Consider the following 18827-nt stretch of genomic DNA (forward strand, 5'->3'; position numbering starts at 1 on the left):
AAGTAACTTGTTTTTCCCCACTACAAGGTATGAACAGTGAAAAATCAGTGTAAGAAGAGGTAAGGAAATGTGTTTCTAAGCCTGTTTGACAGGCCTGAGGTACCAGCTCCCATGTTTCATGTTAATTCTCTAATTTAGGCAGTTGTATAAACACCTTGATCTTGCATGTCAGCTGGACAGCATAAAATGCAAATGGCCAAACAAAGGACATAATCAGTACAAAAGTATCATGTGTATCTCCTTCATATTTAAATCCATAATAAAACAGTCATTCTAAGTGTGAAAAAGGTCATAATCTAGATTTGGTCTTTCAGCAGCAAACTATTCCTAATCAGCTGCTGCTTGTTAAAAGACACAAATAGAATGTAACCTTTATCTGTACATGAATTTTGTAAGTATAATTTTGTTACCTGCACAGAAAAAGCTCAATCATTCTGCTGGAGGCAGGTTTTCTTAATATACTGGGCCTGCCCTAGCACTACTTTATGCTACTTGTGGAAGTAATCACATTTGCTTTACAGCTGTATTGCATTCTGAGTGAGGAAAAACAGCATTAACACAGCAGCAGCAGCAGCCAGAAGTGTGAATTTTGTTGAGTTATACTGCAGATTCATTCTTGGTTCCAGTATGTAGACTGTATCTAGGAGCCATCTCTGGAAAGCTTATCTGCTCATTTAGGCTTGGACTGCTCAAGTCGAGCAGCAAAAAATTCAGTCTGCAAGCAAATTCATCCTTTCCCTTCCCATTCTCCTGCTGTTTTGAAGCTTGGTTTTCATTCCTAAAATCTGTATAGAACCATGAGTGTGAGCAGCTCCAAAAATTCTCTGTGCAGGCACCTTCTGTGGCCATGGGAATCTTGTTTACTTGAGAAGGCTGTTTACACATCTGTGCCTGCAGTTGCTGTCCTGGATATACAGCTGCGTTCATGGGGGTGTGAGCAAGAAATCCTTGCAAATGTGACTTTAGATGAAGATGAAAAATGTCATTTTCTGATGTAAATTTATTTTTTCCCAAAAAAAATACTACAATAACTTTCATCATCCTGCTGTGGTGATTTATTGATTAGTTTTCAGTATAATTTTGCCAGGCTCAAAGAAAGTAGACATGAGGAGAGACTGCTTCTTTACAACAAACATGTCATGCTGAAGCTTGTTATTTACACCAGTTTAGCAATGGATTCCAATTTAAAGTTGCAAAGTCTGTTGGAAAATATTGTAATTGTGAGGCAATTCTTTTTGTTTTGTGAGAGATGTTGATAATACATTTATCTTTGCTGCCTGCACCATTTAAGGAAGTTCTCAGTCTAAATGTTTGTCAGATGGTGCCTTTGAGAACTTCTCTGGGTATGAAATCTTTAAGCACATAAGTACTTTTATTTCATCAGTAAATGTGGTCACACTAAGCAAAAGTGAATCTCTGCAATCTGAGATATCACAGTTGAGATTATGTCAAGGACCAAATAATTTTATACATTAACATGTTTATTCTAAAGAACTAATGTATCTCTGTTGACTATTTTGAATAACACAGACAAAGATTTCAAAAAAAACCTTTAATCTGGCACTATTCTGAAAAGTCTGAATTATATATGGGATTTCCTGTCTTTTTTATTAGAGAAGTGGGCGTAAGAAGCCTTTCATTTTCATGAAACTAATTTGTCAGTAAAGCACTTCACATTTCTCAAAAGTTACTCTCCAGCAAACTCTAAAGAAAATTCTGTATTTGCTGCTGGTGATGCAAAAATGTTAAGCCTTTTGTGTTTAGAATATGGATGTCTTTAAAGTTGCCTAGGAGTTGTTTTCTGACAAGAGATTTAAGTATTTTTTGTTTTCTTTGTTCCAACCTGTTACCTTTATTTTAAACCCTCAGACAAGGACTATAAGAAGGGTGGGAATGGCAAGGTTTAAATGCTTTGATTTTAATTTGTTATGGGTTTTTTTGTTTATGTTTTACTTATATAATTTCTTAATATATCCATTTTTAAAAGCACACCTAAAAAACCATTTGGTCAGAGGGATTATTTTACGATAATAAGTAAAAGAGAGGTAATGTATTTGAAAGTTAGATTCTGCTAACTGCCTACAATCTCAAGCAAATATTTAGGTACAAAATATAAGATCAGTCTTACCAGCAGTGACATCAGTTAACAATGCTTTGCTATTTTTTCTTCCTGACACCCTTCAGAATGATGATATTTCATCCCATATAAGAAAAATAAATTGTAAAAAGAAGCAAATGAAGCTGCCAGATGAAGCTCATATAATCAGGAGATCTAGAAAGTCATCTTAGCTGCCTATATTCCACTTTTATCTTAGTTCTCCACTCAGCTGGCAGCACTTTTTATGCAGTGCTGACATCAGATCCAAGATGAGAACTCAATTGGTGGTAGTGAATGTTTTTGGTTTAAATTTTGAGAGTATAATCTTGGATATGCTTTAAAAATGCTGGTAGGATGCACTGAAAAGGCAATGTTACCCAGAATATTGTGTGATTCATCATTTCCACCTTTGTGAGCATATTCCTGTGATTTTTGAGAAAGTCTTTTATGATTATAAAAAGGAAACAGTTCTTGAGTTATGTCAGGAGAGAGTAGCATCAGAAATACAGAATTTGACAAAAGGACCTATGGATCCTTGTGACTTCAGGGTTGAGTTTCTTAAAAGTTTTAATGTGAGTCTAATGAAACTAAATTTTCCCACCACTTGGGTATATATAGTGTCCAGTACCTTTATCTCTTCCAGAAAGGCAATAGATCATCTGTATCTCTGCTAAGTCCTCCCACAGACAAACAAAAATGACCTCACAGCAAAAAGTGTTGCTGTTTTTTAATTAAATGGCTGATTTTTGTCTGTTCCATAAAAGATTTGCTCAGATTTCTGAACACCATGAATGCAACTCCTTGACAGCTTGGTGGCTTTGGGTTTTAAATCACAGAATCACAGAATATTCTGAGGTATGGTACCCACAAAGACCATCACAGGGATGGAACCCAGAATTTGGGTGTTACTAGCACCATGCTCCAACTGTAATCTACTGTCAATGATTTAATTGTACACAACTAAAAAGGGGAATAGGGCTGGTATCTTGCAGTGAGGCCATCAGTTTCCAATAGAGTGAGCAAGTTACCAACAGAAACTAAGCAGGAAATGCATTTAGAAGACCATTCCTTACTGCTCAGACACTTGCTCTTTCACTTTTTTTCCCCCCTCATTCTTGGCTTTTATTTTGATCTTGATTAAAACGAAACTCTGTTTCTTTGTTCATAATTACTGTGTGTTAAATGTGTGTGTTCATAATTACTGTGTGTTAACCTCCTTTCTGTTGAAAATGAGGATGGTTCTGCTGTTCAGGGGAAATTCAACTGGACAAAATCATTAAATAGTTAATGGAACAGAATTCTAAAGGAGAGAAGTTTTTTGGTCAGACTTGAATAATAAGTGAAGCTTAATGTGAGCATATCAAAGAACTGCTCTATTTCAGAAATCTTCCTCTTTTGCATATGCAGGAGATGAAGGAGAAACAAGGTACTAAATAAGTTTGGTTTGTGAAAGAAATGTCAATTTTTGTTCACATCCCATTAGAAAATTAAGATGAATGTGTTGTTCTTTCTCTGAAAGGTGAGATTTTCTGAATTAACTAGAAAATTTTTGTTTCTGTTTGAACAAGAACAGAAGCTAATGCTGTGTGCCCTGAAAGTCTAACCTTAAATCTATTTCCTATTAGTCTGTAGATAAATTAACAAAGTACAGCAAACTGATTATTGCTGGCATCCAAAGCTCATAGAACAAATGAATGTCTTTTCAGTCCCCTCAATAGGCTTCTTATCAGGCTTCACGTCCTTTAAAACAAACTGAATAGAAATTAATAAAGCTGATGGACTAGCAGAGTGCCAGGGAAAGGAATTTGACCTTAGTTGTCATGTTTTGTTTGCATTGTTATTATTGTGATAGCTTTTTTCTCCCCTGGTGTTTTCCCTGTATTTTCATATTTCTTCAGCTGCTGTGCAGGCAGTTTAAGATTTCCCCTCACTGGCTTGTCAGTCATGCTTGAAACCGAGAATAATTCAGCCTCCTATTAAATGCTTAGTCTCTCTTTGGAGGTTACCACCAAACGTGTCAAGCTGACAACAGCAGTGCTTGCCTTTTTTGTGTGGCTGTTGTTCAACTATGACTGAAATTTCAATCACAAGTTTTTATATAAAGTCACAAAGAAATCAATAAATAATGAGTCTCCATTATTTCTGATAAGGATCAGGGGCACAAGAGGCTGATGGTCGTGGCTCCTGCTGACCAAGTCACAGATCTGGGGAAGTGGCAGCACAGAGGGCAGGTTGGAAAGCAGTAGAATTAGCAATGTGGTTTTCTTGCACGTCCCAAAATAGGCATGGGGAGAAATCACTGAGGAGAGGTGAGATTCCGCTGGTAAATCTTGAGGATAGAGGATTAATGGTGAATCTGATACAGGTGCATAAAATGGAAAACAGTAAGTAAGCAACGAATTTGTGAAAAGGAAGATTATGTTGCATGTTCATGATGTTTGTCATCAAATATCAATTACATTTTGACCAATACCCCAAATTTATATTCTCTGACAAATTTAAGGAATGTGGAGCACTTCCCAGCTACTAAGCATTACATCTTCTGCAAACTATAAAAAAATATTATCTTCTGCATATGATAAGAAATAACAGCTCTTGGAACTATCACTCTAGCTGGCATTTCTGCAGGCTTTTCCTTTGTGCAAGATACATAATCAGTTACATATCTGAGATATATCTGCTTAAGCACAAGTGCCTTGTGGCAATGCATTATATGGGTCCACTTCATGGTATCATTTTTATCTCTTTAAAATGTGCCATGTATTTCTGAGATTCCATTGGTTTAATTGACACAGTGTATGGTAAAAGCAAAGTTTTGTGAAGGGCCTAAAGGGCCAAGCTTGCAATGCCCATTTCCCTCTTTCTGCATTTTATCTTGGTAGTGTTATATGTTGCTTTTGTCCTTATTTTCTTTTATTTTTTCCCCTTTCTCATATATGATTTTTTGGGGCTTTTTTTAATTCACATCAATTTAGAGTCTAATTTAGTGTTGGGATTTTTAAATCTATCTTGGATGCATTTTCTGTGCCTCACAACCTGGCTTGTATATGTTAGGTTGAGTTACTTTTTGCCTTAAAATCTGAAAAACATGATGCAGTTTCTTACTAGTAAAGGTAAACAGTTTCAAAATTTCCATGAGTTCTTGGTGCTTGGAGCATGTCTGAGGTTAATGCTTCAGCTATGTTAAAGTATTACTAGCAGTGTCAGTTGATCAACCATATACCTTTACTGATTCCAAGAAGTTAGATTTATTTTTGAGGTAGTTTACCTGTGAGTTTCACAGTGAGGATTCACTCCAAGGGATGGGAGGCAGCTCCCATCTTCTCTCCCAGTGCTTGTCTTCTCTTTTTTTTTCCTGTGGAAACACCAGCAGAATACCCTTGGGAAATAAGATGGCACTAAGAAATCATAGTTCAGATCTGCCTTTGCTGACCTCCTTCCTTTTTACACTGTGCTGACCCCTTAGAGCTGTGGCCATTTGTCCCTGTATTTTCTTTTCATGATGGGGAAAATAAAAGTAGAAGTATGGAATGTATTTATTAAGTTTTGCCTTAGCAAAATTTGTTTTTCCATTATGTCACAGCTTTTATGTCTGCAATTTCTCTCCTTTCTGCTGGGTGGGACAAGGTACCCAGCCCAAGCTCACGAGGGTAAGCTAAGGTGGACATAAATAGTTGTTCCTTTAATTTTTACTATCTTTCAGATGCTAATATGTATTGGAACCTTCATTAAGCTGTTGGTCTTGATTTAGAATACTGAATTTCTTCAAGGCAAGAGCTAGTTCAGAGGCTGTCAGATTATACTGCATTTAAATATTCCTTGTAGTGTCTGTTGTTTTGAACACATCTGTTGAATCTTTCTGCTAACATAATGCTGATGATTTTTCCCATTTGGAATTATTCAAATTCATCTGGGTTTGACTAATCTGAATAAATTTGCTAGTTTGAACTTCATACCATTTTCCCAGTGGTTCATTACTGCACTAAATACCACCTTTTACTACTCCCTTGGAAAACGCTCCTAATGCTCAGGGTTGAACATTATTTACATCGACCACATTATATACTCCTAATCTCAGTTTTGTTTTATTCAAGAGGTTTCTGTAACAAAATTTTGCATCCTTGACTTGCTTCCCAAATAGCTGCTTGTAAAGAGGTTATGATGCACTTTATGGATTTCTGTGCATAAGCTGAAATAAAGCTGAATCACCAGTTAAACTGATGAATGCATCAGTTATTTGTTCCTTTCCATGACTAAAATTTGGAAAATTGTTTGAGAACAGGTAGGTGTATGTTAGGGAAAAGAAATGCATCTCCTCAGATATTGGATAAATTATCTGTAATATACAGAGGATACTTGCATGGCGGTGAGTACAAAATTATAGATCTCAAGCCAAATCAAGCATCTTCTTAAAATAAACACCTGATAACTATTTTAAAAATCATTGAAAAGAAGAGAACTTTGCAAATCATGCAATATTTAAGAGAAAGATTTGGATGACTCTGCCAGAATTGCCTGTGAGCACACAAAGTTCAGGTATATATATATATATCCATTTTGTCTTGTCTCCTCATAGCAGAATAGTCAGACTTCCTAACTCCCAGACTTAGAGTTTTGGTGTATTTATGTCTCTCTCCACTCTGTTAAATGGTCCAGAATTGTTATTTGAAGGGTTATGATTTCTCCTACTAAGAATTTTTGTCTTTGAAATTCATCCAAAAAAAGAATTGAGGTAGAACTATCAGAGAACATCCTGTTCCCTTTGAAGTCAGCTGAAGGTTAGCAATTCATCCTCAGTGGAGTTAGGATTTTCTCTGTAAGGCTTTTGTATCAAACACATGCTGAAGTTCTGTTGAACTGAGAGTGAGTTTAATACCATCTGAATTTGCTGAACTGGGCTCTGGAAATTCACTACTTAATTATTTATTTATGTTTGTGTGATCCTGAGGAACAGATCTAGAGCTGTAATATCTGTCCATGTTATTGAATCTGCATAATAATAAATTATTAGTATTTCCCTATATTCTCATATAACTCTGCTTGTAGTTCCTGATGTTTTATCATTTTTCTACAGCAGATCTATTTTAATCAGATTATCTCCTTTCAATGGAGAACTTATTCTATATTTCAGTTTTCTATTGGAGTTTGAAACCTCCTGAAGAGTAAAAAATAAATGTATAAGGTATGGAGTGTTTCTTGCAACTAATATTTTTTTTTTTGACTGTATAAATATAAGGGGCAATAGGCAGGCTGCCTTCTGTCCTTCTTACTCACATGCTTGCCTGAGTTTTCAGTTTTTCTTACCAGCTGCTTCTGATCTGAATTTTTCAGAGCTGTTTTGTTTTTTTCTGGTTAGTATTTTATGCTTCTTGAAATATGTTGACAGAATACATGTTTTAAAATATATAGAATCAGTCTGATCTGTCAGCATCTTTATGTAATGTGAGTACTGTTTGAGGCCCATGTTTTAGAGGGGAAAATATAATGTGTGTTTTTATCTAAGTGTTTATTTAATGTTACTTAATATGATGCATGGTGCAATAAGAACTGTAAGTGCTGCCAGACAAATTTTCCAGCCTGGGAATTGAGGCTTCTCTCTCTTGCATGGTAGCAAATCACTTTTTTGCTAGGCCATGGAGTTCAGCCCTCAGAGGCCGGTGCTCCAAATGAAAACTACACTAACAGTTTAATAGTATCCTTTGTGAGCCCTAATTGATTTCATGTAATGCCATCAGTGCATTTCACAGTCGTATTAAATGTAGTTGTTTCTGCTGTAAGTAAGGCTTAGAAAACAAGAGCCTTTAGAATATAATTAATTCCATAATCATTTTAAATAACATTTCACTGTCTTAGAAAGCAAAGATTTTATCTTACTAAATTACATCTGAGTAATTAATATACTATTTATTAAATTTTATTGTCAACTGCCTTGGAATTTTGAAAGAATATGTATTGTAATGCAAGAAAAAACTTAATTCTACGTATTATAGACCATGAAGTATGAAGAAGACAAACAAAAGAACAATCTTTTTGCTTCTTTTGGTTGAATAAGAGACTAGCTTTGTCTGTTTGGTTTAAGTTTTGATTTTAGGATTTCTTCTTTTTCTGACTTCTCTCTTCAAGAGGAGTAACAGAATTGTTAAATATTATTTTCCCATGTCTTTTTGGGGCATTACTTGAATTATACAAGGATTAGACTGGAATCTGTTTTGTGGGTTCAGAGAACTGAGGGGATGGGGGTTGTGAGTTGTTTGCTCTGTTGGATTTTGTTTTGTATATTCTTTTTCTTTTTCTTTTTCTTTTTCTTTTTCTTTTTCTTTTTCTTTTTCTTTTTCTTTTTCTTTTTCTTTTTCTTTTTCTTTTTCTTTTTCTTTTTCTTTTTCTTTTTCTTTTTCCTTTTCTTTCCTTTTTTTCTTTTTCTTTCCTTTTTTTCTTTTTTTTTTTGTTACCTATTTAGTGGTTTAAGATACTTCCTTAAAATTTGATTGAGGGTTATTTAGAAAAGCCTCTGGAGTAAATTAATCAGAATATTATTCTGTGTCTATAAATAGTTTTTAATAATACCTCATATTTCTGTGATTGTTGAGTGCTGTTCAGCTTCCCTTCTCTTTAACCTGGTAAACTGTCTGGAAAAACGATTGACTTTCATGAAAATTTATTAGCAGATTAAAAATCACAAGTAAACATAAACTGTTTTCAATAGCATAAAAGATAACCTGTAATTGATTGTAATTACAAAGGAATCTCCTTAGTTTCATTGAGGATTGTTCTGTAGCTAAACATGTAAGTGTGATAATCTCTGGTTGTGATGAACATAGAGAAGATGCATACACTTATAATATGTTTTTATATATTCTTAACCCATGTTATAGCAAGCTGGGGAAAGGAGACAAAAGTGATGTGGGCAAGAAACGCCTGAAAGAAAACATTCCCTCTAACTCTCTCTCTTTTTTATCCCATTAAGGGGCATTTTGGGAATGTAGGATCCCATAAGTGAATAGAGTATAAGAAGAGACAGAAACTTTTAAATAAAAGATTGATGAGAAGTTTTCTTACAGGATAACACAGATCCCTTTGTGCTGATGTTGTCCGGCGCTTAATTAAAAAGGGGTTGTTTGAAGGTCCTGTACAGAAGCCCATAAATGTGATTTTGTTCCCCACGGGGTCATATTTCCTTTGTTTTTAGCAACTCTTCTCAGTCTCATAAAAAATGGTGTAGAATAGATGGGGGAGTAATATCCAAGGATGATCTGAAACTTTATGAATAAATATAGGGTTTCTTTGGGTTTTTGGGGTTTTTTTTCTCTTTTTGCTATTCAATATCTGTTGTGCTTTAAAAAGAAATGTATGGGACAAAGAGTGTAAATTCAAAAATATGTCTTCAAATTGATTTCGTATCTTTAACAAGGGAAGTTCAGAGGAAAATGATGTGGGAAGGGTTGATGATTTTTGTTATTTTCATAGAAGTCCTGTTTTTTTCAAGAAAGTTTGTGAGAGGTATAAGGCTAGAAACAAGCCAACCAATGAATAGTAACAAAAAGAAATAATATCCTCTCTCTTGCTGCGTTCCTTTTCCTAAGCAGAGAAACACCAGAAACATATTTTCTTGTTTTGAAGAGATTTATAATACGAAAACGGTTCAGGAAAAAATGACTTGCATCTTGCTTAATAGAGTGAGTAATAGTTCATTGAAGCATTTTCCCCTTGGTCTCAACAGATTTTTAAGAAAAGACAAAATGTGGGCTTATCACTATGATCAGGAGATGCTTTAGAATGTTCTAATTTTTGTATCTGAAGAAAGTGTCGTCATTTAGGAAACTGTGATTGCTAGGCAAAAAGCAGGACTTTGTCCCTGTGAACACATTCTGAGCTCCAATCAGAGCATGGGGACATTGAGGGCTTTTGTTCTTCCTTCCTGCAGAAATAAAGAGAATCAGCAGAGAGCTGCCTTTGTGTGTCTATTTTGGACCAGCTGTTGCACTTAATCTCTCTATATGCCCAATTAAATCTGGAATTTAAAATTATATCACTGGCTATTCGCTTGTTATAAATATGGATAGTGGAGCCAAGGCAGAGATGCCCTTCAGCTTATCTGAAGAAGCCAAGTCTTCAGGCAGTAGATCAAGTTGTTGAGAAATTAAGAAACTGAGAAAAGGAAGGCAGAGAGAAGCACTGCACTGTCAAGGTTTAACCCCAGCCAGCAACTCAGTACCATAAACCACTTGCTCACTTCCCTACAGCAGGGAGAGGAATTGGAAAGAAAATCTTAATCTCCTGGGTTTCTCCTCTAGAAAACCTAAATAAGAACAATTTATTAACTGGGAGGGGATGAGAGGGTTGGAATGGCACTGAAAATGCTACTAATATTAATATTAATATTAACTATAGCTATAAGGAGAGAGAGAGAGAGTAACAGAGCCTAAGAGAGCCAAGTGATGCACAATCCAATTGCTCACCACCTGCTGACTGGTACCCAGCCAATCCCCAAGCCCGTCTTTAGAGTACAAAATTCTGTACCAGCACACCAAACTTTCCTGGTTCCTCATTCAGAATAATGAGAGGATAAGAGCCTATGGACATATGTCAGCTACATGTGGATGCTGATCTCAAGTGGTTTGGATGATGATGTTGTAGCTCTACGTTTGGTTTCAATTTGAGGCTTTCTAGATATTTGCAACAAAATTATTTCAGAGTCGAGTTGCACAGAGGGGAGCCATCTCCAGTACTGTAGGATCAACTTGGTCAAGAACATTTTCCAAGGCAGACAAAATAGTGATAGTAGAACATAAGTTTGCATATATAAAGATCACTCTAAAAATTTATCTCCACATCCATTGCCAGTGATCTACAACAGAAAAAACTTAGTACCTCTGTTCAGACGGTACTAAAAGGCACATTTATGCAAAAATGTTACTGCAAAAATCCTGTGTCCCTTACTGTGGTGTTAAGCTAATTGACATCCAGAAAAGCACAGGAAAGCAGTAATTGAAATGCTGTCTCAATGTAGTTTTGAATGTTGTAACAGGCAGTCCAGAGTTAATCTGAACATTCATCACTTACTAGCATGTATCAGTAACTTTAACTGGCACTGTAGAAGATAGTACCTAGGTTCTGAAAGAAAGTTTCTCTAATCAGCAATCCCAAAATTAATGAATATTATTTATTTTGAATTTGCATTTCAAAATTATATCAATAATAGTTATTTTAGAATTTAATTTTCATATCTGTGACATCTCTTTGTGTTCCACCTTTATCTGAGGTTAAATTATTCTCCCTCTTTGATAGGTTCTCTATCAGTCCAAGTTAGAGCAGCTGAAGAAGAGTTACCAATGAGGGCTGAAATTTATTTAGTAGTAAAAATGAAATATTCCAATAAAAATTTGCAATTCTTCCTTTTTCATATTCATAAAAGGGATATAGACCTTGTGAAAATGGCACAAACTTTTTCCAGCACTAACAGGATGATGCATGTAGTTCAAATTTTCTGTGATAGTTGCCTGAATATAGGAAATTCAGGTAACTTTTAAAATTTTCTTTTATTTTCTATTGTATGAAACTATACTGTTAGAAAAGAAAAAATACAGTTATAGAGAGAGAACCACATGAACCATAGAAGTTAAACCATTTCCTGATGCTTTGTCAGCCAGTAGTCCAGGATATTTTATTTTATATCTCAGAGAGATAACTTTAGATTACTAGTCTGCAGATGGAAGTGTGATTTAGTGATCTATTGAACACTGAATGATACAGACTTGCTTTACTTTTATTGCTCTTAAAGAAATACCTGGGGAACAGCAATGTGTTAGTTTGTGCTCTGCAGTTACTGCATGTCCTGTTACTTGAGCATCTCAAAGCATAATTCACACACTGACCCTTACCATCCATCTCATACTGTGAATAAGCATTGCAATTTGAAATACACAGATACTCATAAAATGTGAATGATTCATTCCAAATTATATAGCAAACACAACAGCTGAAGAAAAATCTGATATTCACACTTGCAGAGCCTCTACAAACACTGCATTCATAGTGTTGTATGGGATATGGTAGTGCTGAATGAAGCACTCCTGCAGTAACTTCAATTACAGAATCACAGAAAATTCTAAGATGATAACTGAATTTTACCATTCTTTTTTTGATGAACATTTGTATACTGCTATGTTTAAAAAATATTAGCTTTAAAAGTTCTCAGCATGACAACAATGTCCTGAAACAGAGGCTGGTAACTTTCCTTTTTTGTGGATTTTTTTAAACCCTTAAAAACACCTTCCTGGCACTATAAATGTTCACACATTGCTTGACTCACTTCCCCTGGCATGCCACCATTATTCCCTCCACTCAAAGCCTTCAGCTGACATGCACTTAAAAGAGCATCATAACTTCTGCCCTGCAACAAAGCTCATACAACAACTAGAGTTGGTGAGTCCACTGTCACTGATGACACTAGTTCCTAAAAATCAAATTTACAGGGATGTTTGGGGACCAGCTTGCCTATTTTTAGACATAAAAAAATTAAAGCTTTTGTTAAATGAAAATAGTCTAAGTTATAGGTGATTTACTATTGTAGTCAGGAGAAATAGTTTACTCTGACCTTGATCTGGTACAACAGATGTGTATAGGCAAGGGAGGAGAAACTGAAATCCAGAAATTCTGCATCCATGTTTCATAGAGGGAGTGTAGTTTGCCTGTCCTCTGGGTGTCTAGATGAAAATAAGATGAATTCCACCTTTAATATTTCTTCCTTGAATAAGAAGCCTTTGGTTATGCACTCTCTGATTATTTTTATATCAGAGTATAACAGATTAAATCATTATTATCCCATTAAATTTTTTTTCTTACTGTTTGCACTCACTATGAAATTAAACATGCCTGGATAATACAGACTAAAGAGAAAGCATCGTTATTTTGATTTTGTGCAATACTGTCTTGTTCAATATATATTTCTTTAACCCCTATGATTCTGTGTAATTTAGCATATGCTAGATTTGATGCTCAGTTTTGTTCTTCATGTTTAGACTTTCTTTTTTCATTCTATTTCATACTTTTTTAGTGAGAAATCCAAGTAGAGTCAAGTTCATTGATATGCTGCAGAACAGTCAGTGTAGCTGAATGTTTATTGCATGTTAGCTGTATGAAAATTTAAAATGCAATGTACTACACAATTTCTGGTGGAGTTGTGGTATTGGTATGCTTATAAAGAAACACATTTCTGTAGACTGAAAGAATTATGTGCCATAAGATTTCTGTGCATCATAGAAGTGCCAGAAGATTCTTCATGATAAAAACTTCATTCTTTGCCCGGATTAATAAAATGCTATATTTTATTTGATGAAGTCCAAGAGTTTCTCTAAAACACTAATTCTGACTTTGAGTAATCCTTCGAATTGCCCTCCCTTTAAATATCTTTTTCATATCTGTGCTTGTGTTTTGTTGTGTTTTTTTTTTAATCTCACTGTGTATTTGCAGAATGTTGTTATTTTTGGAGCATTGCTATGTATTTATAGAAATGCAGGTGTACAGTAGTTAAAAATGTGCCTTTCATATTATGAAGGAACAGCATGAGAAAAAAATGTTTTATGTGCTTCTGCAAAGGCTATTAACTACCATGCAGCACACTGTAAATTGAATTAGAATAATGCTATAAAACATATCTTAGAATTGTGCTCTAAAGAACTGGAAAAAAATATATTTAGATCATGCAATTGTATTCCATTTCCAAGTTGTCTTGAATAAATGTAATGCTGGTTTTGAGCTAAAAGTGGTAAATAGGTCAATACAGACTTTTCCAGGTAAAAGATTTTCAGAGTCTTAGTATCTTTTAATGCATATTGCTAGTATATTTAGGTGTCATTTCTAGGTAATTAATCTTTAGTGTTAAAAAAATAACAAATTCTTTCATTGCAGTTATTTTAAATTAGAAGTGTGGCCTGACCACAAGCCATGCTTATGCCCACATAGAATAAAGCTGGGAAAGAGATCCTTGTTCACTGTTCTGCAGCTGAGTGTTTCCTGCTGACAGCCCCTGGGGACACATTCTAATGCAGCCTAAGCAGTGCCATGATGTGGAGAGTTCTTGTAGGTGGCAACAGCTGAGGTGAAAATCCAGTCCATTTTTAAGCTTTAAAACAAACACTGATGGGTGAGTTTGTAGTGAGGCATTCAATAGCTTTCTCGGTTTTTGAATGAAAAATAAGTCCTTTTTTTAACAAAATGGTTGGGAAAAGCAAATAAGATGTCAAAGGATTAAAAATTTAATAGAAATATGGCAGTTCTTGTAACATTAGTCTCTCAGGGAGGATATTTTTTTTCCTGTAGTGGTTGTCCTTGCCTGTACTCTGACTGACTTTTTCTGTTCTTACTATCCTCTGCTGCAATTTAACTACATACTTGTCAAAAAACTTGTTAAGTCAGTGCCACTTGGCAAAACTTGTTGTGGTAGTTTTATTTTTTTTTTTTTGTTTTTTTTTCTCACTTCCACCAGTGAACTGGTGTTTAGGGTGATATCATCACTTACCAAGGAGTACAATCCCTCCACGACAGGAAACAGGATTAGAAAGAGAGATCAGCACTTGAAAATTCCATTACCTCCTCTGATTAATTACAGCTTGAGAAATTATGTCCGCTAGAATCTCATATTCTAGTCTCTCCCTAAGTAAATGGGCAGGAAATCTATTGAGATATGCAAAGACCACCACAGATGGGTAGACTTAACATAGATGTGCATCAAAGTGCATTCATTCTACTTGAAGTAGTTCACATTACCAAATGACCTTAGTAAGTATTTTCAGATCTTAAAAATTATTTAGGTATCCTGTTGATGTTAAACAAATATGCATGTAATACAACAGGCAAGTAACCTTGACAGATTTTTGCTAATAACAATGTCATACTTAGTTGCTTATGTTTCTAAATCCATATTTTGCTGAAGTTCAAAGCAAAAATATCAGTGAATACATGACACCGACATTGCACATGAATGCTGATATAACACAGATCTGCTTTAATGTTTTTTTCAGCACCAGAGTTGCAGAAATCTTTAGTGTACTTTCCTAATCTGAGTTAGACCTTCCCCAAGGATAAAACAGCCTTTTTCTTTAAAAATTAATCTCTATCACTTACAGGATAAATTTCTTTATCCTGTAAGTGATAGAGATCATCCTTGTAATTTATCACATTCAAATTAAAAATAAAATAATAATACATTAAAAAAAACACAAAGCCCACTGCACCTTTAGTGTTATAAGGGTTTAAGATGTTGAACAAAATCTCCAAATGTTTCAAGTAGTGAAAATTTATCATTGAATTTATTGTATCATGCAATAGTCAGGAACTATTTTGTGATTTCTTAAAGTATTTCCACTGTAGCACAGAAAAATAACCTTTTATTAAAACAAAACCAGGGGATTACTTCTGATTTTCCATTGTGCATATTTTAGGCATAGTACTTTGAAAGAACTGCTTTTGCTTAATTTTGTGTCAGACTGATTCCACTTACTACTTCTCAGGTGAAAACATAAAAAAGAACCTGCCAAAGATAAAGTAGAAATTCTCTAGCTAATGTATCAGCAAACTTACCTTGACTGGTACATGAAAAAATATTATGTGTGTCTTTTTTATATTTTGATTTAATGATTAAGGTTTGTTTTCTTCCAAAGAGTGCTGTATTTGATTATTTGTACTTGTGCAGGGTTTTTGAACGTGAAGCTGCTCTGGAATCAGCCCTAAGAATGTTGCAGCAATTCTACCTGGATCTCGAAAAGTTCCTTGCTTGGCTTACAGAAGCTGAAACAACTGCAAATGTCCTGCAGGATGCTACACACAAAGAAAAGACACTAGAGGATGCCAAAATGGTTCGGGACCTCATGAAACAGTGGCAGGTAAGCCAAGCACTTCAGTACAGAGGCATTTGACAAACATGAGAGTTTATCAAGCATATCTAATATTTATAGAAGTTATATAATTTGCATCAAGTTTATTCTTTGTAGCTTAACTGAATTAGTTTTTCTCCATTACTTTCAAATACATGAAGAAATGGTAATTTGGGCGTCTATTGTCAACACGGTCTGTTCGGTAATAAAAAGAGATAATGATGCAAATTTTCATAGTAAATGCCTGGACAGTTCTCACACAGTTATTTTCCTCTGGGGGGAAAAAAATCTTAAGGAAAGATAATATTGTATTTATTGTTCCAGAGAATCCTGAGGAGAAAGAAAAATAATTAGTTGAGATGGAGCTGTTGAACTATGTTGTTATACTTCCATTGCATTTTCTTCGCTACAGTTATTGAGAGGAATACAGATATGTCTGCTTGAGGTCTTAAATTTCTTACATATGAGGTTGATAGGATGTTTGGAAGACAGGACCCTTTATTCCAGTATTGATAGAATCATATAAAATTTTAGGTTGGGAAAGACCTTTAAGATCAAGTCAACCATCAACCCAGGACTGCCAGGGCCATCACTAAACCATGTCCTCAAGTGCCACATCTACACATCTTTTAGTAGCTCCAGGGATACTGACTCAGCCCTTGCCCTGGGCAGCCTCTTCTAAAGCTCAGTGACCTTTTCAGTGAAAAAATTTCACTCACAGTGCATTATTTTGATTTTGACAGAAAGTTCAAAACTGGAGATTTAAGGCCATGGATGCCTTAGTTAATTTAATGAAGAAAAACATACTGTGAAAAATTTAGCCATAAATGATTTAAAAAAAGGATTAAATTTATATAGTAGTTCAAAAACTCTTAGCTGCAAAATAAATTCATTTATTATGATGGGTGATATATGCAGTAGTCATAACCCAGTGCTCTGTATCAAGTCTTTATTGTGAAAGCTTTTTGTACAAACAGGCATATTTTCCTGATAGTGGAGAAAATACTGTCTATCTATTTGCTAAAAATGAGTAATGAAGCACAATTTTATCAATAGAACAATTTTATGATGCCAGCTAAATGATCAGGAAAGAGAGTATGGCTTTTCATTCTGTTTCTCAGGTATTGCTGCATTGATTCTTTCAGGCTTCACACCCTGCTTGTGGGAGTTCTCTCTCACAATTCACTTTGATGTATGAAGATGAAAAGCAAGAACATGACATAAATGTGTAGTTTGCTCACAGTTTATGCATATGAAAGATTCAGAGAAAAAGGAGCTTTACTAAGTCACAGAAGTCTCCAAAGTATGTATTTATGTTCTTTGTGGAAAGAGGTTATTGCTCACTAATGCATACAATCAGCCACATAAAGCCTAAATAGTGATAAGCCTTTTTTTAACTCTGTATTGTGGGTCAGAAATGTACTTACCCTACATAACAAATCAGGCAAAGACTGAAAATCAGTATATTCCAAGAAACTCACAAAGTTTGTGAGTTTCTGTACCTGTATCAAAACAGAAATATTCAAATACAGTCCGTGTCCTCAATAAGCTTTGTTATCAGTATGTGTAGTAAAACTGCAAGCCCTGCCCCAGCATAGAAAATATCCTAAATTCTTTCAGTCAGAATTAGAATTTTCCAACTTACTTTTTTTCCCTTATGAAATCTTTTTTCTTCTTTTTTTTCCTCTCACCAATCAGGCTGAATTCAGCTCCTAGGAGGTAAAATAAAACAGTGCTTTCTAATTAAATACCAGTGTCTCAGGAGTCTTTGGAAAGAAACTTTGACTCCCTGGGTTTATCAGAATGCATAAAATTTATGGCCAAATATAACAAATGGATTTAGATCTACAGTCTCTGTCTTGCTCTTCACACAGTTCCATAGAATTGGATAATGTGAAAATAGTCACTAGGACTCTGGAAACGCTACAATTCTGTTTTAATTTGATATTTTTAACCACTGGTTGTCAACCAATATTTTGATAAATAGTTTTCCACACAAATAATGACAAACCTAAGTTTCTGAGTTCAGTAGTAGCTTTGTCATCTGTAGTGACAAGGATCACTTTTAGTGATGCATCAGCTTCCTGCTTTACACTCTCCAACTTTATCTTATTCCTTTAAACAATTAGGAAAATAATGACTTGCTGTACAGAAGCTTTTTATATAGCAGTAATTGCTTGTCTAGGAAAATATCACATTTTAGGCATTTGTTTTCCTTTTCATGTTCAGAAGCCATTAACTCAATTGTCACTAATAAAGATTAATCTTTCCTTAGTAGTTAGCGGTTCATTCAGTAGCAGAAGGAGAAAGGTGAGACTTATATAACTGCACATTCCAATTACCTGATGATGTAATTATATTAAAATGTTGCATTATAAACACCCTGTTTGTTTGTACAAGCATGTATTTGCATGCATCATTTGTCTGAACTGACAGCAATGTAATAATGGAGGCGATTCACACAGTTAGAATACTTTCTGGAGGATTTTCAAGGATACAAACCCGTTACTCCAAGGAGCTGTGTAATTATGTGCTGCTTCTTTTTTTAATTTTTTTTCTAGTTGAAATACATCATGCGTCCTCATGAGGCCTGGTTTGTTAAGTAACCATATGAAGGAGATGAAAATTAATTTCACTTTCTGCTTTCATACTTCTAGTGATACAAACTCTCAGCTGTGTTAATTATAATTGTGGGTTGGTTTACATGACACCAAGGCCTGCTGGTGACAGATGGGATACACCTGTCTCAAAGGGGGAAAAGGATCTTTGCACAGGAGTTATCAGTGTTTAATGAAGAGTAAACTGAATTTGAAGGGAGAAAGATATAAAACCAGGTTCACTAGAGATAAGCCTGGGAA

General features: G+C 34.9%; 1 protein-coding gene across 12 annotated transcripts in view; it reads left to right on the forward strand.

Moving 5' to 3' along the window:
• DMD (dystrophin) overlaps window positions 1-18827 on the forward strand; it is a 1043904-nt gene that overhangs the window by 785324 nt on the left and 239753 nt on the right. For all 12 annotated transcript variants that reach the window (XM_063182212.1, XM_063182260.1, XM_063182196.1 and 9 more), the window contains one exon: window positions 15789-15978. In XM_063182212.1, the coding sequence (XP_063038282.1) occupies window positions 15789-15978 (190 nt within the window). The remainder of the gene's footprint in view (window positions 1-15788; window positions 15979-18827) is intronic.

This window comes from Melospiza melodia, chromosome 2 (genome assembly GCF_035770615.1).
Source record: "Melospiza melodia melodia isolate bMelMel2 chromosome 2, bMelMel2.pri, whole genome shotgun sequence".
Taxonomy (NCBI): Eukaryota; Metazoa; Chordata; class Aves; order Passeriformes; family Passerellidae; genus Melospiza; species Melospiza melodia.